Below are 22,300 nucleotides of genomic sequence, written 5' to 3' on the forward strand. Positions count from 1 at the left end.
ACCTTTTCCACGATTATGTTGACCTCTTGAAGAACCTTAAGAGGATTTCCTGCTTGAGAATTTAAGCACAGAGTCACTTGCACTAGATTTCATCGCCTTGACTTGAGCGGTAGTGGTCTCAGCTGCACGGCAAATGTCAATGCATAACTTTAATGTCAGCTTGCTATGTTGTAGGAGCTTCTTGCGGACACCATCATCCGAGATGCCACAGACAATTCTGTCTCGGATCAGTTCATCCTTGAGATTTTGAAATTCACAAGTTTGCGCGAGGGACTTTAGTTGTGTACAATATTCATCTATCGTTTCACCAGACTTTTGGTCACGTTTGTTGAATATGTACCGTTCATAGATCGTGTTTGTTACACCGAGACAATGATTTTCCATTAAATCAATGATTTTAGTTATATCCTGTTTGTCCTCCTCTTCCTCGAATGGTAGGGAATTATAAATCTCTAGGGCCTCTGGGCCGACACAAGTGACGAATGTCGCAGTTCTGTATTCATCACTTTGCACTCTAAGATTTGTGACGATCTCATAAGAGTTCCATACTTGTTTCCAACGTTTCCAATTCTGGGAAAGGTTTCCCTTGACATCTAGCTTGTGGGGAAGTGGAACTGAACTCTGTATGATCAGAGGGGCAGGATTGGCAGGAACTGCATTTTCAGCTTGAGCTTCGTTCATGTTCGCATATAGAGTGTCCATTTAAAGTGTATCGATTAGTCCTGGAGACGAGGTTTCAGAAGTACATTCGAGCGTGCCAGGTTCTACGAAAGTGTCATTACTTTGAGCCTAGGTCAAGGTTGGCTGTAACAATGGCTGCTTCCAAGCGAGCACGTTTTTAGAATTTGAGAGGCGAAGTGTGGGGGTTTGAGGCGGCTATTTCTCTGACGAACTAGCTCTAGAGAATCTCCATCTGGCGATCCTTCACCATCCCACTTTTGACACCATGTTACGAGTCCGTGAGCTAGATAGGGCTCATATTGATTGAGACGACTCAGCGTTGGTGCAAATACGTTTATTACCAACTACTGAATATAGAGGGGGACACAACTCGATCTCACTATACAGTTATATTGTAACATTATCCTCCTGAAGGTACCTCAAGATAGCCTCATACACTGTGCGTTCAAATACCTTTGACAACGAATTCAGTAAGGTTACCGGCCTGTAGTTATCGGTCGAACATTTCGATCCCTTGTTTTTGAATATGGGAACAACAATACCTGACAGCAACAATAAGTTAAATAACCGACTTAACGGTTCGTCCAGGGAACCAGCAACCAGCTTTATCATTTTGTTAGTAATACCATCAATGCCCCCGGCCTTTGAAGAGTCTAACTTTAGCAAAAGCTTCCTGATTTCTTCCTTAGAGACATGTAGATCTGATAACGAACGCTCGGTTCTTCTGCCAAAATCAGGAACCGTAGATGTGACGTAGTTGTGATGAAATTTAGCTGAGAAATGGTTGAGGAAAGCCTCACATTTCATCCCATCCGAGTCAAGGACAACACCGGAACTCACCAAGGTCGCTATTCCACCACTGACCTTTTTGCCCAGTAGCTGTTTCAGGATGGCCCAGTAGTTCTTCGAACCTGTTGAGTGCTCACTGAGCGAATTACAGACTTTATCGTGATGTGTACGCTTTGCTCCGGTAACAAGCTCCCTTACGTTCCTCACTGCTTCCCTGAAGCGGTAAACATTACCGGCACTGTTAACCTTGGTCATTTTCTTGAAAAGTTTTGTACGCCTCTGTATTGCTCTCCTAATCACTATGTTGAACCATGGCATATCGTTACGTCTGCTGACTCTATCAGAATGAGGAATATGGGCCTCGAACATTGAGTACAGAGTACTCATGAAAAGATTACAAATGGCATCGGGATTGCCAGATCTAAAGACCGAATCCCAGTCGAAATTGCGAACCGATGAATTTAACCTTTCATGATCAAGGTGGGAAAACTTCCAAGCTCTCAAGATGGAAGGATCAGATGGAAAGGACCGTTTGAAGTCAAAACAGATTGAGGTTGTACAATGATCAGACAATGAAAACGGTATGGTGAGTCTACACAACACTGTAGTGTCCGTCGTCTTCGTTGTCATCGTCCGTCGTATCCTATTTCAAAAACAGTGGCACGTTTCTTAACCGCTAGGGCTATGGACTCAAAACTTTGTTTGCATGACCCCCTATGTCGGATGACCTTTGACACTGAATTTCAGTTTGGTCGAATTCTTGACTTGGCCACCAGGGGGCCAAAGCTGAAAACATTAATAGTGTGATATCTCACTTCTTGATGATTTGTTTTTGATGAAATTTGTGTGGTAGGTACTCCTAGCCAGGGTATATCAGATATCATACGTGTTTTCGATTTGACCTACTTTTCAAGGTCACAAAGGTCAAATGGGGTAAATTTGCTGTTTGTGTGTAACGGTGGCACGTTTCTTAACCAATAAAGCTATGAACTTGAAATTTGGTACACATGACTCCCTACATCATATATCCTTTGACACCGAAATTCGGTCTGATCTGATTGTTGACTTGGACACCAGGGGGCCAAAATAAAAAAAAGGTAAAAAGTGCAATATCTCGCTTCATAGTGACTTGTTTTCAATTTTGTTTTTAAGGTAGGTACTTAGAGCAAGGATACATCACAAATCCTACGGGGGGGTTTTTTGACCTAATTTTCAAGGTCACAGAGGTCAAATGGTGTGAATTGGCCGTTGTGTGTCACTATGGCACGTTTCTTAACCACTAAAGCTTTGAACTTTAAACTTGGTACACATGACCCCCTAGGTCAGATGACCTGTGACACTGATTTTCGGTTCGGTCTGATTCTTAACTTGGCCAACAGGGGGCCAAAACCAAAAATTTGAATAGTGCCATATCTCAATTATTACTGATTCGTTTTTGGTAAAAATTTTATGGTAGGTTCTCTTAGGTTAAACAAAGTCCTATTACTCCTAAACTAATAATCAGATTGCAACCATACTTCATGTGATTATGTATCTATGTACTCTTATCAATTTCCCGAATTGTCAGTCCAATCCCATGACAAATATGGCCGCCAGACCGCCATCTTAAAAACTTGACAAAGTCCTATTTCTCCTAAACTGTTGAACAGATGTCAACAAATTTCCATGTGACGTGTACACTCTTCAATAACCCTGAAATTCAGTCTACTTTATAACCAAAATGCTATAGTTAGATGGTACCGGTAATTTTCTTTTGTGCCAATGAGCCAATGGAATCAAAACTGGTGAAACTAGCCAGAAACTGTTCTCCCCATATCCACTGCAAATGACATGCATTACATTACCCTAGGTGAACACATGGTCCCTGGACCATTTACTTTATGATAGATGCATTGCTTTAAATTTTATCAAACTATTAGTAGGCCTATGTTTTATTAAATCCATACAAGAGAAGATAACACAATGCAAAAATTTACAATGTCAATTGCATGATTCTGTTACAAAGGCCTCCAACGGCATCTAGGGCAAATGTACGATATATCGTTAATAAATAAGGAAGACCAAAAATCTCCGGGGGAAAAATATTTCTCCGGAATAAGAGAGAGAGTTGGGCTTCAATGGAATAAATGTGTCCACTAAGGGAGGTTCAACTGTATAGTCCAATAAATTATTGCTGAAGTTCAAGAGGGAAAATAAGGCAAGTTGGCCTAAGCATTGGATGATGGCACAGAATTTTGTTCCATTGTTCGGATAACTCCTACGGGGAGTGTATAACGATTTTATCTGATATTGAATACTCAGGTAAGGAAATCAGTGGTGTGATCGTCTTTTAACCAAAGAAAAAATGGTACAACACTTTGCTGCGGTACTTTTGAAGCCTAGGCAGTTCGCTGGCAAAATGTATTTTTCTATAGGCAGGTTTCGCAACCTCTCCGAACGACTAAGTACGAACGACGAAGGTCTGTCGTGTCATCAAGCCATGTACTAATTCATTTATCTGACATTCGTAAATCATCTTCTGTACTAATTTGTACGAGGAATTGGGGAAACTTTCAAAAAAAAAAATTCGTCCATAAAGTACATTTACATACATGTACTTTGTACTTCGTTGTTCGTAGCTCTTTGGAAGGGTTACGAAACCTGCCTAATAGCTCTTTGTCGGATGACAAAATACCAAGCAGGGCAGAGCAAAACTGTCAGGTCGGGTTTAGCACCTCCTTTGGGTTGAGGATATGGGACACTTCTCACTGTAATCATTACATTACATTAACCAGAGGTGTAAAAGCACGCCTCGCTCTCATCAAAACATTCTGTGTCATCCTAAGTCGAGATTCTTATGCTCTGCTTAATATTTATAACTATACCATTGTTAATTGGAGCTGCATGTAGGTCGACTTTGACTGGAACTGAAAATAAAGGACATGGTTGTGTTTGGAACTGTGACTTTGATAAACAGTAACTTTACAAAGAAATATAAAGGTCATTGTTCTTTGGATTTGGGACAATTTCGTTAAACCGTGACATACTGATGATGAGGTCTTGGTGAACATGACTATATAAGCAATATTTGTAGTGAAATGTCTCATCTGACAACAGAAAAGAAGATTTTGTAAGCTCTCTATCTCTTTGCATAAAACTACAAAATGAAGTGTTTCATCATTGGACAAAATCATGCATCAATTTTGTTAAAACCATTGTCAGATTGATGACTATGATTTCCTGAACAAGGATATATATGTTTCGCTTGGAGATAATTTGGAGAAAAAAAGGTTTTTGAAACCCCACTTTTTTTCAAAGAAACTTCAAAAACTAGTTCAAAGTCTCAATCTTCATGATTAAGGACACTTTATATTTGAGCCAATTTTGTTCAAACTTTGACAGACTAATGATTAAGTCTGTGTGAACATGAAATAATGATCAGCTTTTGCAGTGAACTGTCCTATCTTACAATAAAAACGGGATTTGTAAGCACTTTCTTGGCATAATCTAAATGTTTTTCTGATCTGAACCAATAAAAAAATCTGGGTTACATTTAACACAACGGTGGCCCAGGTTGTACACCTCTTCAAATCCAATATCAAAGTGCCGTATCATAAGTACATTACATTACTCAGTATTTGTTTTCGTTCTTGTCGTTAGTTCTTGTGTGTTATTCACTCTAACCAGCTGCAGACAGAGTACAGTAAGGACAATATAGTTTCGGATCAGCTGATGCATGTAAAGTATCCAGACATCATTTCTACCGTACATGTAATTCTTCCAATTACCACAAGTAATAAACGTAAAAAACTTGGTAGATGCTCCAATATTGACATTCAATATGGTAGTTTAAGTTAATAAGCAACAGAAGGTTTTGGCTGAGAGTGTGTGTTTGTACTACAAATACTGTATTTGCGTATACATGCAAGCATGAACATTTTTATAGCAGGCATTTAGGGAAGCTATGACCACACCTTGTTTAGGCCACATAAAAAAATTAGTTGTTAAGCGTCCCCGCCCGACCCTACGAAACACGCCCGACCCGAAATTTATTTTATTTTTTATTTTGAAAAAAAACGATATTTTTTACATTCAAATTTGGCGCAGTGGGCAGTGCGTCATGCGTGCGTGATGCGCAGAGCATCGTAAGTGCTTCGGGGGAGAAACCTCGGGGGGAAATCCTCCAAACCTCGTATCCAGCGGTACTATCCGCTATGATCATCTTGTAAATAGAGCAGAACTGACTCTTGGAGACGAGGTTGCAATTCTAACTGAGAATTCCAACATTTCCCGATACGATCAATGGCAGCTATTGTGTGCTATTTTGTGACATTTCTCGCGGTTCGAAGTGCCATCTACTTTCAAATGCCTATTGTGATAGCATCAATAGCACGTGAGGGCTGTACAAAGGCGGTAAAAGACTGGTTTGCGTGTCATATCGACCTTGATACAGTTCAAATCTCTGACTTCTACGCACAATTTTCCGATGGAAAATATGATGGCGATACCCCATTGCCGGGTGATACGCCTACACGTGGTACTTTTGTGAAAGTATTCGCCGGCCCTAGCAAATCTGACATGACCAAAGTTTCACCGACATGTCAGATTTGTGATGTCACCAAGACTCTTGGTTCGTTTGTCAAATTTGTGTTGGCAGCAGACACCACCAATGACAATGTGATTGTGAATGTCAATGATGACAGGATGGAACCTGAGGGCGAGGCTGGGCCTAGTCGACCAACTGTGTTCAGTGTCCTCATGAATGCTGCCCGTTCCAATGCGTCTTCTACGTGCCTACCACCTAGATTCCCGCTTGCTTTGCTACCACAAAAGAACAAATTGAAGAATGACATTCTCAACTGGTTTGAAAGTAACAAATTGGGGTGTTGACGGTGTCAATTCCCTTGGATTGCCGTTTGTCAATACCCTGGCCGATAGTCTCTGGTATGTGGACAGAAACCATGACACATTGAAGAAACGCGGTTGTGCCATCCCAATTTCCTTCGAACAGTTCAGCAACTACAGGATGCCGGAACAACAGAAGAAGAGGAAAATTGACGAGTCATTCCTCAAAGAGCAAGAAGTAAAATCACAGAGCGAGATTCTTTTCAATTTGGCCATGTCGTCGTACTTGAAGAAGGACTCATGGAAGACGGTTCATGCAGCCATACTCTCGTTTGCTGAATGTCTACACAATGTTATAGGTGTGAAAGTGTGTGTGTGGGGGGGGGGGGGTGTGCTTACTCGGTATACAGTAGTAGCCTACATCATCCAAACGCTGTGTTTCATAGTGATTTGGGCAATCTTTGCAATGACTATCATGCATCTGTGATCTGAGTGAAGAAACAAAGTCATTTTAAGAAGAAAGCTGTCTTTAATTTCATTTTTTTCCTGGTCAAAAAAACTTGGGAAAAAATAAAAAATAAAAAAAAACACCTCCCTCCCTACCCAGACTTTTAAAAAAAAGGACGCTTAACAACTTTTTTTTTATGTGGCCTTATGAATACTGCCTGACATACATAGGGCCTACTCAACTCTTAAATTCAAAGAGGGTACATTGTATAGTCTGAGTAGCTAACAAAAATGTGTGATGAGTAGGATTGTATTTTATTTGCTGTATCGCACAAAATTTCGCACAAATTTTTTTTTAGTTTTGAATATGTTGTACGGTTTCATCTTCATTGCAATAACTCCATCATGTTATAATTGCAGTTATAAATTAAATGTGTAAGTGCAGTAATCTTTTCATTTGAGACATGACATATATTTTACCATATTGAATGTCAATATTGGAGTTGCATTTACCAAGTTTTTTAGGTTTATTACTTGTGGAAATTTGAAGAATTACATGTACTATAGAAATGATGTCTGGATACTTTACATGCACCTGCTGATCCGAAACTATTTTGATGTGGACAGAAAGCAATTTTACTTTCAAATCCATTTTACGGCGCCATGCCCCAGAGTTAAAAAATACCGCAAGCTGATATGTATTCATTGATATCTATACTTTTCAAGGTTTTGAATATGGCTTCTGCTTAATGTCATTTGAAGTTGATACAATGCGACTTAAAGTCATTAAATCATGGGGAGCAAATGATTCCATTATTATGACGTCATTTGCCATAATCCATTAGAATACAATAGGGCAGTGGACATGACGGAGGGCTGGAATATTTTCCAGGGGGACATTTCTACTTCTACACTGGCTATAATTGTCTGATTGCCAAGTTATTGTTATGTCGGATGCACCGAGATCTCAACTTAGATTGTTTTTATGCTGGTACAGAAGAAAGCCTTTGAAGGTGGGAAAACATCTTTCAAGATGCTGTATCAAACATTTTACCGCAGAACGTGAAACAGGATGATCGCATGTAACCAATGATTATTCGGGAAGTATGATGTATAAAAAGGTACGTTGTTGCATACTCCAAACCTGGACAGTCTTGCATGAAAATCATTTCAGAATGTAATTAAGTTGTAGGCTTTAAATACTATGTAGTTCAACTACAATGATGAGGCATATATGCAGCTGGTCAAGATTAGTTTTGAGCGAACGCTGCACGTGCAGCAGGTGTAATAATCCATATTAAGCAGGTATCGGGTCACCATACCAAAATGCCTCGGGAAGACGCACTTACCGCAACGGATCACCGACCTTGTCTGTTGTGCGGTGACACATTGACCCGCACCGTATTTGTAGAACCCTCCGCATTGGGCAGGACTTTTTACGCCCAGTGTGAGCTAGTAACCCCAGTTCCCCCCATATTGATTGGTAGAGAACTCAAATGATCCCGCAACAGTTTCATTATGACGATATCTACGCTTCCTCCAATGCTGTCATCGGTGTTAGACAATCTTGGCTTGATCAGCACACCACACGGATGGAGTCTTCAATCAACAGAAAATTGAATGTCCCTGACGCTGAACTGGAATGCAGAACACTCTGAACCTCCAACAAGATACGGCAAGCGCAAAGGGATACCTGGTATGAAATCACCATCTGCTCTTCAGAGGGATCATTTCTGAATGCAGGCTCATTTGCAAAAAATTAAGAACCAAAAAATTAGTGGCACTTCGGTGTCCAATGCCAATGGCTCTTTTTCTGCAACTTCTTCTTTCAACGTTGTGACATCAAACCTGTTTGATCTCGGAGGACAACCGGTCAACAAATGTGTGCGATTAGAAACAGCTCATTCCACGGAACAAGAAGCAGTTTCAATCATTGTGCAGTGCATCCCAGAGACTTTCAAGTTCAGTGCAATGTGTTCCAGAAAGGATATCTTTTGGTGTTCAGTTTAACGCAGAAACTACTTCAACATCAACTGAATGTAAACCCAGTACATCTTCCGATGCTGTATTGCAGATGGACTCTGCCAAGGAAACATTTGACAAACCATGGCTTCCACATTTAGACTATCACAAAAAGTCAGTAGTAGCTCTCACTCAAACAAAAAGCTGGGAGTGCGCGACAGCAAAAGGTGACAGAACGTGTTGATGCAAGGCGTAAATGCTACAATGGGGAACAATTTCTAATCAAGTGGGAAAATCATCCAGCCTCTGAGAATTCATTGGTCAATATGACTGATCTTGACTGTGAGGCAAAGACATTCAATCATCAGTTTGGATAAAATATTAGAGGCAAGGATAATTCTGTGGATCTATCTCAAACCAAAGTTCAAGTCCTCCACAATGTTGCCAACATTGGAGTACTTTTTAATGATAGTACTTGTGAGACGCAGATCAGAGCTGCTGCCTTGTGCCTTGAACCGCTGAAACCAACATCACTGAAATGTGTTCCACTGTTCTCACAATATACCCTGCTTGCAAAGAACTTTGATCACACCGAAATCTTTGGGGTTCACCTTAACCACCACTGATAGGAATCATATGACAATTTGCATACCACCTGCTTACATTGTCCAGGACTGCATTGATGAATATATCCTGTGCTCTCCAGTCTCCAGAAATGCGCCATATTGACACATCAAGAGTTTTTGCATACTTTCATCACAAATGTTTCAAGAGAACATTTTCCTTACCCATTGACTTGCTGCTCCAGAAACTACCCAACACAGGACAACCTAATGTGATAAACAGAATTCTTGCTTATGACCAAATGTCTTTCTCGCTTGATTTTGATAGTGCCTTTAATTTAGCCATGCTTTAACGTGCTTCATTTTTGTCTTTGTATCATTCTAATATATGACTGGATAGGCATTCTTTTCTCAAAGATGTAAATTTAGCAGGAGCTAAATTCAGTTTTAGAACAACAGGGGTATCTTATGGAGTAATTTTTGTATCATGGACACTGAATACGAACTCAATTTGAGAACCATGATTTGAACGGCTTTGATTTTGAATTGACATTATTGGACTTCTGGCGATATTCTGGGTCCTTTTAAAAAAACCTCTTCCCAACTGCCTAGAAAAACATATTATTAAGCATAAAATTGACTTTCATTTTAAGGAGTATATATGCAAAACATAGCACAACTACAATGGTAGCATACTATATGGTAGTGATTGACTAAAATATTGTGTGAATATTATCTATACTTTTATTTGGTTAAGTGAACACAGTGTAATTCGCAGGAGCGAATTCGATTTTAATACAACAGGAGTCTTCTACGGTCCGAATCTTTGATGATTTGGCAAATAAATATTTTGTAAATTATTTCAGAATATTATTCTGATCATTCTTATTCAACGATATTACTTTTAACTTCTGTCATGATTTAACACAGCTTTGTTAACCCTTTTGTGCCCATGATTGCAGATTTGCGCATCTTTACTAAATTCAAGAAAAGTTTGTGTGTTTGTTTGTTTGTTTGTGCGCTCATATCTCCCATACCGAATGGCTGAGTGACCCCAGATTTTGCATGTAGCATTTAACGGGTCCCGAAAGTGTCCTTACGAAGCCCGATTTTTTTATTTCAAACTAACATCCGATATAACGCCGTTTATTGGTTTTATCTAACGTTATTCAGCTTGCCCGCGCGGGGATTTTACCTTCGCGTCATGCGCGTCACGGGCGACGTCACACCCGACACAGCCTGATCGCGTCACGGCTCCGACGTCAGGATGGGTCTGCTGACGTCATGACGTCAAATTGCGACGTCTCGAACCCTGTCACTTCAGTCAAAAGCTGCGTTCACGCAGAGCTTGGTGATCAATTTTTCTTCGATTTCGGAATCAAATTGTGAAAAGAAGGTTTGTATTAAATGTATATGACAATGAAAAAGACTGATGATAGGCCTACTGCTGGCTGGTGGGCGTGTTTAGTATCGGCTTTTTGTGTACTGTTCCATTGGCCTACTGACATCTCACTTTACATCGGTCACTTCATGGTCAGAGTAAATGATACTGCCCACCTCATTAGGCCTACTACCCACAAGAGAACATAAAATCAATCACCCGGTGAAAGGCCACTGACTAGGCCAGTGCATGATCTGATAATGACATCAGACCCAGTCACACACCATTTGGGCCTAGCTACTTTGTGTTGAATACAAATAGTTTATTTTGTCTTTTTATAGAAGAAAATGCCTAACCCGCCAAAAAGAAAAAAGAGCCTGTCGAGGCACTCGCCAGGGAGTAAACGAATGAAGCAGACTCGAACAGTCGTTTATCAATACATCACTTATAGAACACTGAAACTCTGATGATGGCGGCGACGGGTACAGTGGACTAGTTTGTAAAATGGCTGTGATTGCCCATGATCGCAGATTTGCCAGCAACGGCACCCCTCAGAATTTTCGTTCCAGTAAAACAACCTATTCCACGTTTTAGTATGAACCCTACGTATCATCGTTGTGGTAACGCTGCTTCAAAATGACATTGACCTTCATAGTGCATGCTTCAATAAAAATCTGTGAAAATCCACGTCGTAGTCAGTGTCGTGATATATTTTTAGAATTGAGATATTTTTCTGGTCAGTTATAAAGTGTAAAAGACATTTCTAGCGCAATTTTGAGGGCCAAAATCAATATCATGGCAGGGAAATAATGTAAATAAACAATTAAATTGATTCCCGCATGATTTTATTTCGAATAAGTTACAAATCAACACAACTCAAAAATTGACCTCGCAGAGAAGTTCAATGGTTTTTTCAGTGAAAAGATTGAAAAGATTCGTATTGGTATGAAAGGGGCCCCTTTTATCGAGCAAGACATGAACGATGATTTTTCTGAACTTTCTCTGTTGACACCGGCGAGTGAGGAGGAAATAAAGCGGACAATTCTTGCTAGTGCACCCAAGACATGCAATTTTTATCCACTGCCGACATGGCTCTTGAAGGATTGTATTGACGAACTAGTGCCACCTATCACAAACATTGTAAATAGTTCAATGAGGGACGGTGTGGTACCGAACAGTCTCAAGGAAGCACATATCAGACCATTGCTCAAAAAGGCGGGTTTAGATCAGGACACCCTTAAAAACTACCACCCTGTTTCAAATCTGAGTTTTGTATCCAAGATAATTGAGAAGGTGGTGTCAAAGTGGCTTGACGATCACTTAAATGTCAACAACCTACGAGAACCCTTTCAGAGTGCCTATACCCCTTGCCATTCCACAGAAACTGCTCTCCTCCGCGTTCAGTCAGACATCCTCACTGCCCTTGATAGGGAGGATGTTGCTTTACTAGTCATGTTGGACTTATCGGCTGCGTTTGATACCATTGATCATAACATACTAGCTGAGCGGTTGAGAGTAGTTTACAATGTGACAGGGTCGGCTCTTAAATGGTTCATGCCATATTTGGACAACCGGTGCCAACCAGTTAATATAAATGGTAATTTGTCATCACCGAAAACACTGAAGTTTGGTGTATCGCAAGGATCAGTGTTGGGTCCAAAGCTTTATACTATGTATACTAAACCTCTTGGTGACCTGATAAGGCGGCATGGGCTAGATTACCACTTCTATGCCGATGACACTCAACTCTATATTTTTCTGAAGAAAAAAGATGTTGATAACCATGCTGCTGCTATTAAACAGCTAGAAACATGCCTCGGGGATATCAGAAAATGGATGGATCTTAATCTCTTGAAACAAAACAGTGAAAAAACAGAGGTCATGTTTTTTGCTCCTAAAAACCAATGCCATTATTATGATCTTAGCCTCAGCATAGATGGGGTATCAATTAGTCCAGCCTCGACCATTCGAAACCACGGTGTTATGTTTGATCGTTCCTTGTCTATGGAAGCTCACATTAACAGTGTTACAAGATGTTGCTATAGGCAATTGCGCAACGTGGGTAGAATCCGTCGATGCTTGACAGAAGATGCATGTCGCTTTCTTGTGCATGGTTTGGTTACATCCAGGTTGGACTACTGTAGTTCGCTCTTTTATGGTCTCCCAGGTGCAACCATTGGCAGACTCCAAGGTGTTCAGAATATGGCTGCCAGAATAATCATGCTTACCAAACGCAGAGAACATATTACTCCGGTCTTGGAGCAGCTGCACTGGTTGCCGGTGAGGTTTCGTATCGAATAGATATCGAATAAGATATCGAATACAAAATTATCATTATGGTTTTTCAAGCTTTTAACAACAGTGCACCTTCATACTTGTGTGATATGATAGGGTCCTATACACCAGCTCGGTCACTAGGATCGTCAGCTAAAACAAGACTTATCGTCCAAAGGACCGAAACGAACAATGGAGACCGATCATTTCGAGTCAGTGGACCAAGACTTTTTAATGCGATTCCAGATGCCATGAAGGACTTGAAGAGCGTGTGTCAACTTTTAGACAATCACTTAAAACCCATTTGTTCCGCGAAGCCTTTAGTTGGTAGCTACATAGACTTATATTCCGAATGTGCCATCTATGTTTTAGAGACTCAATTTTTTAATCAATCTGTTTTACCACTATCAAACTGTTTTAAATCCAAATATTTGCTTCTAACTCCATTCTAAAGTGCCTTGGAGCATGCTTAGCTTGTACAAGGCACTATAATATCCGGTATTTATTGTTATATATTTGGGAAAATTTTTCAAAATTGTGCATACATATTTTAATAAAATTGTTTTAAAAATTTGCGGTCCCACAGCAATGTACTGTCAATATATATGCGGGCACAGCACTATGTACAGCAAATAAAGTTTATGGGCCCCAAACTAGGGCTCATGACAAAATTGGTGGGCATGAAAGGGTTAAGAATTTGAATAATGGTTTTACAATTACTATTAATTCGCATGTTATTGATGTAGGATTAGCCACTCCAAAACATGTTTCTGTTTGCATTGTTTTTATATCTGTATCTTGGTAATTTATGTTGTTAGTTACAAGTTTTCTTGGTAAATTTAATAATAGTATTTGGCATTTAGGACTTGCCCTTCAACCTGGGCACACTTATACCAGAATTGGATCCCAATTTTGTTACTTGTGACAGTATTGATGTTAATGTGTTCAAGTTTGTTTTGCCGATCAGTTAGCGTCCCCCTCCTCGAGCAATTCACAGTGTTATGTGCATCCAGACTAATCACTCAAACGTGGTCAGTTGCCATGCACAGGTGTTACTGTAGAACAGAAATTATCTGCAGTATATGATTATCGCGAATGCCTCACGATAGACATATTATTTGCGGGAAAATATGGGCTTGCCATCTGCTGTTGGTTGAAGACCAAAGACCTTTCTCCACATTTGTATTTCATGCCGCGTAATCGCCAATATGCAAAAGGCATTTCATCATCATCATCATCATTATGCCCCAGCTCAACGAAGTTGAAATGGGGCATTATGTTTTCAGCTGGTTTCTGTGTCTGCCGCCGCCGTCGCGTCCGCCGCAACCTATTCCGGACTATAACTCACGAACCGGTGGCCAGATTGATCTGTATTTTCTATAGTAAATTGGGGTGGATGGGGCAAGGGTCCCTATTGATTTTGGTCCCGTTCCGAAATTCAATATGGCCACCAATAGGCCATCTTGGATTTCCCATTCCGGATTATAACTCGAGAACAGGTACCCCGATTGATCTCTTAATTCTGTTTTAATAGGGCGGATAGGGGTAGGTTACCTATCGATTTTGGTCGCGCTCCGAAATTCAATATGGCCAGCAAGAGGCCATCTTTCCTTTACACCCCATTACTTCAAAACCAGTTTAGTGAAAGGCCTGTGGACACTGGTGCCTGCTGGTGCCTTATATCTAGTTAGTGATTCGTTTTCAATAACATTTGTATGGTAGGTTCTCCTAGCAAGGATACATCACATACCATATAAGTTTTTGATTTGACCTGGTTTTCAAGGTCACAGAGGTCAAATGGCGTAAATTGGTCGTTTGAGTGTAACTATGGCACGTTTCTTAACCACTAAAGCTATGGTCTTGAAATTACCTCGGACACCGAATTTCGATCTGATCTGGTACTCAACTTGGCCACCAGAAGGCCAAAACTAAAATCAGTAAAAAGTGCAATATCTCGTTTATTAGTGACTTGTTTTTGGTACTTTTCTTATGGTACTTACTCCAAGGAACGATACATCACATGTCATACCAACTTTGGTTTGACCTATATACTATACATGTACAATGTTTCTTAACCAGGATGAATTCAAAAGCACCAAATATCTTTACAGTGGGCACAATGACACCTGGTGGTTTCAATTGTAAGATGAGACATTTCACTGCCAAATCTGCTCATATATTCATGTAGTCACAGACCTAATAATCAGTTTGTCAAAATTTTAACAAAAATATAAAGTGTCCTAAGAACGAAATTACTCTTACAATCTTTGTAAAAGTTTTGTTCATCAAAGTCACTATTTTCAAAAATCAACCATGCTTCCAGTCATAGTAGTCCTAGCTACACTAAACAATGATATATATATTGATCATAGTACATATACTGGTAATTACTGCCTACCTGGGGTGACAAGGATTGCATTGTTTAGAATTAGGCTTGTTTACCATGTTTACACATCTGGTTATGTAATAATCACACGAAGCAGCAGTGACCCATATCCTCAACCCAATGGAGGTGTTAAACCCTCCTGCCCTCTGTTGGACTAGTAATAGGGAGGGTGGCTGATCTATGGAACAGCCTCCTTGCTATTGGTTGGGGTTGAGGAATTAGGCCCATGCTTGGTCGGGAACAATGGACGATCTTGAGGCAAGATAGAATAAAATCAGAATTGGGATCAAGGGCTCTAGAAATGTAATGACAATATTTACGTCTTGTATATTGTGAGTTGTCAGTTTCCAAGTTCATGCGACTTTCCACATGACCAAAAGAATTTAGTGTCACCTAAAATAATTCATTAACCTAACAAAAATCATCTTTCCAGGTGGATTGGCCATGACAGTTCCCACAGAAATCGCCGGCTACAAGGCTCTCCACGATCGGTTTGGGAAGCTTTCATGGAAGACCCTGTTTGAGCCCGCCATTCGCTTTTGTTTTGATGGGTTTCCGCTTGGTGAGGGGCTTCACCGTGTGCTTGTGATGAAAAAGAAGGAAGTGATGAATACACCAGGTCTGAGGTAACATCGCAGAGTGATAACACACTTGATGGCTTTTAAAAACCCTGTGTCATATTTATCACCTGAAAATAAGGCAGGGGGAGGGTAGTCATTCGATTGTTCCCTGTGTCCTATAAATGTTCCCCAGGTTCTATGTTCTATATACGATATATCAGGTAATTCAGACAAAAAATTGCCTGTCTTTTCAAGTTGTACAGTACAACCTCTCTATTGCTGACACCCATGGGACTGGGCCCAGGTGTCCGCAATAGAAAGGTGTCCGCAATAGAGAGATTATGCCAAATCGTCCGATAGGTGTAGTTGAAGTTCCCACCTTGCAGGTCTTGGTTTTCTCTGTGTCGACATCTAGCGTAGAAACTTTGAACCTGTTGGCTGATCGGTCTGCTAGTGATGTTGCATTGAATGACGTGAGCTACTTTGGAACTCAGAGAGTGAATAATCTCTCTAGTAAAAGGTGCCCCTTTTATTGCAAAATCTCCACGACATGTCATAATGTGTGAAAAACACCATAATTTCTGTCAATCGGCCACCTTTGATTAATAATAACTTTTTTCTAATTTCTCTACTCACGCATATTCACTGCAACATTGACAAAACCGCGTGGGTTTATGAGTGTCCGTTGACACAATAGGCCTATGTGATTAGTTGAAAAGATGAGTAAACAAATGCCGCAGCTTAATTAGGATACAAAAACACAATGCCATTGGGTAATTACGTTGATTAATTATGCAAATATCTCGCCTGTCAGGCCTACTTGACTCTCCAAGCGCATGCGGGAAACCAATGTTTTTGCCTACTGTCCGTAATTGGGAGGGAATTGGACCTACTTGGCCTACTTTGGCCTACTTTTCAAGGTCGCAGGGGTCAAATAGCGTAAATGGACCGTAATTGGTTTTCCAGAGCATATCACTGTAACTTTTGGGGTAGGCTTTTCATCTTTGGGTTGTTTTAAGGTCTTATGGTGCCATTGTGCCTTTTGGAACTTTTGATAATTTGTTAACTACACTTTCCCCAGGAGGTACTCTATGTGGAAAACTACTTTCGGCTATATCTCATGAATTATGCTAGCTAAAATCATGAAAGGCTTACTGTGCACACTGCTCAGGAGACTGCATCACATAATACCTGGGGTTTTGATATGACCTACTTTTCAAGGTCACATGGGGTCAAATAGCGTGAATTGACCGTAATTGGTTTCTGGAGCCTATCTCCCTAACCAGAAATGCTAGGCTTTCATCGGCGGGTGATTAGAAGGGCTTATGGAGCCATTGTGCCTTTTGGCAGTTTTGATGATTTTCGAACTATGCTCAGCCCTACATTCCTGGGGTTAAAATTAGGTTCTGATTTTTTTCTCGTTTTCGCTTTGCCATAACTCGACTACGGAATCGCCGAACTGTCTCCTGACATCAAATATGGTAATTGCGCTGGTCAAATGACATCACATATGTTCATGGTTAACATGGTGGTAAATATCACTGTCACCTGGTTGGCTCACCTCAAGAGCCTATGCAATGACGTGGTGTCCGTCGTCGTCGTCGCCCACCAGCGGCGTATGTTAGTGCGCCAAGTTTCGCAACTGCTTGAAATCTGGACTGAAAACTTGGTACACATGTACCCTTGGACCCTAGGGCGATTCACACTAAATTTTGTTCTAAAATTATTCTTGGTTTGGCCACCAGAGGGCGGAATGCAAAAACATAAAACATGCAATAGGACCCGTGATTTTGGTCGGATTTCATAAAATTTGTTAAGTAGGTACTCCTAGCAAGGATAAATCACATATCATATGGGTTTTTGATTTGACCTACATGTACTTTTCAAGGTCACAGAGGTCAAAGGTGGCATGTTTCATTTTTCTATTTGAGCTGGAAGGTTCTAAGCTTGTGTGGACATGTATCTAGGGACCCTCTCTTCTTTACCCGAAAATATTTTACCCAAATATCGAATATGGCAGCAAGGCGGCTATCTCGAAAATTAAACAAAGTCATATTACTCCGAAACCAAATCAATCAATCAATCAAATATGACATTTCTACGGCGCCCAAATTTGGTGAAAATTTTCACCAACTCTCAGGCGCCTTTGAAATACACTCGAAATATGTGTGCTTTTAGCATTGTTCCAAAAGCTGCCTTTGACTCCGCAAGTCTAATGTGTGTGGGCAGCCCATTCCATAGGAGTGGCGCCGCCTTGTAGAAGGATCTGTCACCAAAACGTATGCACTTTGTGCATGGCTCCTGTAGAAGGAAAGCGGCGTAAACCCTGAGGGAATAGGCTGACCCACGTCGGCGTTGTACCATATCAGTCAGGTAAGCCGGTGCCGGTCCATGGACTGCCTTGTAGGTGAGCAAGAGTATCTTAAACTCAACCCAAAGATCGGATTGCAACCAAATTTCATGTGATTATGTATCTGTGTACTCCTAACAATGTTCCTAGATTTTTTAATTGCTAAAAAACTTCACTTAACCTTATTTTGATCTTTGCAATATCAATATTTACAATATCCTTGTAACGTGAAAAGTCTTCACCAATCAGTACAAATATACAATTGAGAATGCTGAACTAGCTCTGGCGATTAATGATCTTTGCAATATCAATATTTACAATATCCTTGTAACATGAATAGTCTTCACCAATCAGTACAAATATACAATTGAGAATGCTGAAATGGCTCTGGTGATCATACAATAATTATCATACTCATTTCTCAAGATGAGTTTGGCGAGTTGGTTATTGGGTGATATGAATAAAGACTAGCAAATGCTTTTATCTAAAACTCCATGTACATTTACACTGGGCCTTTCTGTACAAAACTGAAGTAAAAGCAATTGCTATACTTTATTCATATCACCCATGATCTTTCACTACACGTTGGATATATTTAAGAATTTTTGCAAATATATTAAACAACAATGGTGTTAGACCAATCTCACTATATACACTGCTATTGGAAGTATTTCTTCTGACACCAAGTATCTGTTTGCATGTTCTGGGATAAACCAGTTTATGGTCTAACCTTACTTCTTGTATAGATGTCAATATAGTGTCCTTACTTGGCTTCCTAAACATATAGGCACCCCAAAGTTCAGAGCCATATAGTAGTTGGGCTTCACAATGGTATCAAACATATGTATCAAAACACTAACTGGAGTCCCATCATAAATGTTGAGCGTTTCAGATAAAGCATACCAGGCTCTTCTAGCCTTCAGTCCTAGAGTTTGGGTAGCTCTTTTGAAACTTCCATTCTTTTGAAATATAACACCTAAATACTTTATGACGTCCTCAATGTCTACATCCATTCCACTTATTCTGGAGGCTATTCCATTTAACAGTCTTTTGTAGAAGCAAATTACACGTACCTTAGTTTTCCTCACATTAACCTTTAGTCTCCGTCTCCTACAATACGATGTGAGCTTATCCAAGGCACACTGTAAACCACCTGCACTTTGTGACAATACTAGAAGGTCATCTGCAAAGAGCAGTGAAGAGATAATTTTTCCATTAAACAAAGGATCTGACACTACGACAGGCATGAGAGTTTTCCGGTAATTTCCGGAAATCCAGTTATGAAGTATCCAAAAAGTTGGGTCCCGAGATTCGCGCAGATCTGCAATAAAAATTAGGGGGGGGGGGGTAGAGGTGTTGACCTGAACTGAAGAGCCAGCCACAAAACTTTCCGCCCGGCATCAAAATTGTCCGCATTATTCCCGCCAAAGCCAGAGCTAAACCCATCGAATCACCACGCGCCTTGGCATCCCCAAAGGCAGGACGCATAATGTATATCGCGCTGTAGCCGTCAGTCTCTGAATCAACCGTGTGACTCGGCCTAGACAGTGCTGTACCGCCAATGGAACGCATGTGCAAGAGACTAAAATATTGATCGATGCCGTGTGCTGTCTAAAAATAGCGCTGACCTCATCTTCACCGTACAAACAGCCAACGAACTAACGAAACTTGGGGAATCCCCTCACAGCGCAAGGCACTGTGGGATAGCCTCGCCTCATGATCGAAATGGCGCCATGAACACTTACAGCTGGTTGGGTGAATAATGGTGAATTTTAAAAAGAAACCACGCATGAAATCTGGGGAGGATTTCTGGGGAGGACCCCCACACAATAAACAGAGCAGAATAACTCTGTAATTTGCCAGAAATTACTCCCAATGCATTTGAAATTTGAACTTCTTCAGCAAGTAAGGCACCCCCTTGAACCATGGAGGTCTTAATAATACCTCCATGCTTGAACCCTCCCCATCAGAAAAATTTTCAGGTTGTGACCTCTCAGCTCACTCTCATGCCTGTACGAACACCAACTCTCGTTTTTCTCTCGGAAAACACTCGAAATCTGCATCGGTTACGAAATCTCTTGTAAATCACTCGTAAAGTGCAGGGACGCTTAATCGGATTACACGCCCAGAGGTGATCCCTCTCGTAAAGTCTCGAGTTCTTGAACTCTGAGACCTTTCGTAAGTTTTTCGATACCTTTCGACAGTATAATCTATTAAACGGTTATTTTCATATTGGTCTGCAGGGGGCGCAATAAATCCGACCATTATGATCAGCGCTCTCAATATTTATGATAGTTGTCAGTTCCACAATGAAACATAGGAGGCGGATAAGTTTTTGCCGTTGCCTATCTTTTGTAAAAGATCATCTATGCGCACCACAAGCAATTCGTTTATTGAGTGTCCTTCCTGGGCGGGCTGTTCTATCATGATCATGTTGATGACAATCGATCCGTTTATTTAATGCGTTGGCCTTTGATGATTCCTAATAAGCATTAAGAAATAAGCATTAACCTGATTAAGTGTGTTATTAAAAATATATATATTTGCTATTTTTGGATTTCACCCGATCCACAATGCAGGGTATGAGTGCGTACATATCACACCGTTGACGGTAGCTATCAGTGTGAATCGAGTTTAGCAAAGTTCGCATGTAGGACGGGCGGTGGCAGACCGATTTTTCGCTTCAGAGTATTGTACAATTTCTTTCCGTGCTTCACGTTCGCAAGGCGGTGATAGACTGGCGCGTCGACATAGCATTTTGTATTAGTAGCGCTGTGCTGCAGAAATCAACAGTAAAAACGTCAGTCTGTCACTACTGCAGCCTCTGAACAGAAAAAATCTTAAAACCACCGAATGCAACAACCTTTTTATGCAGATGTAAAATAAAACCGCAGTATCAACAAATGGTTCATGATATTTGCTGCTCGGTTGGTGCATGAGCAACAAAACGTCAAAATAGCAATCACATTATCGTTTAGCCATTACTGTCAAAGACCCTTATTTGTCGGTGATTATCTCGCAAATACCACATCGGATTATCACACCAAACTACTCATTTCTTTTTTTGGATCATTTAACATAATAAAACTTATACGAACAACATTGAATGACCACAACTTCCTGATGTCAGGTAATCCTTAAATGCGTGTCTATAGAAATGTTCCTTTTGAGCTAAAAAATACATTCGTCCCTCAATCAAAACAGGTTTTCTTTGTTATTTGACTAACAACAAACTTGCCAGGGCTACATACACCTTACTTTTCCACCCCATGCATAGCAAACTATGAACTTTCGAGGATCTAAGTTCCCAAAAGTGGATGCTTAAGCCAGTGAAACATCATTCCTGTGTTTGTCCCCCATATTTAAATGTTTCCACACAACAGAAAACTAGAAGAAAAACCATGAGGGGAAAACAGAAAATGTGCCAGTCTGTGTTTCAGCGTTCCCAAACAACAAGGTTCACGAACAGATGACGCAGGAGCCAATTAATTACTTTTTACAGAGATATTCTCTCCACCACATAGGACATTGAAATATAGTAGGGTCAAAATATGGTGAGAAAGTTTGGAATAAAGCAAGTGGGCGTATCTTTGGAAGGTGGACCAGCATGAATTTTTGGAGCCGTAGAGTACTGACTGTTCTGAATCGTATCTACATTGTATTGTCACAACCAGAGACGCTTTTCGTGGTCTGTCAGGTGATGCCCTCTAGGCGAAATCGTAGAACCAGTTTTTCCTTAGAGGGGAGGTTAATCAATTGCTCATAAAAACATGGCACACATTTTATAGTTTTTCCCGCTGTAATCGGAGAAACCATCCAATAATTCATGTAATTCATGAATTATTCACCATCAACTTTCGTGGGTCGAAAGTGAATAGTCTCCCAGAGGAGATAAAGACAATGCCGGCCATGGTAAACTTTCAGGCTTAAAGTTGAGCACCAGACTATACCACCAGACACGCCACTCGTTCGCTATGCTATGTACAATACATACATGTACATGATGTACATACAGTAGCCTGGAAAGGCAGAAATGGCATGGACTATGGAGCATCTCATTTGAGTGACTGTGTGCATCTTACT

At 40.5% G+C, this 22,300-nt stretch overlaps 1 protein-coding gene across 3 annotated transcripts in view; it reads left to right on the forward strand.

The window, feature by feature from the left end:
• The window catches only part of LOC135492178 (scoloptoxin SSD14-like), a 309,652-nt gene that overhangs the window by 101,754 nt on the left and 185,598 nt on the right, over positions 1–22,300 (forward strand). For all 3 annotated transcript variants that reach the window (XM_064778427.1, XM_064778429.1, XM_064778428.1), the window contains one exon: positions 15,741–15,933. In XM_064778427.1, the coding sequence (XP_064634497.1) occupies positions 15,741–15,933 (193 nt within the window). The remainder of the gene's footprint in view (positions 1–15,740; positions 15,934–22,300) is intronic.

Source organism: Lineus longissimus, chromosome 8 (assembly GCF_910592395.1).
Source record: "Lineus longissimus chromosome 8, tnLinLong1.2, whole genome shotgun sequence".
NCBI classification, from domain to species: Eukaryota; Metazoa; Nemertea; class Pilidiophora; order Heteronemertea; family Lineidae; genus Lineus; species Lineus longissimus.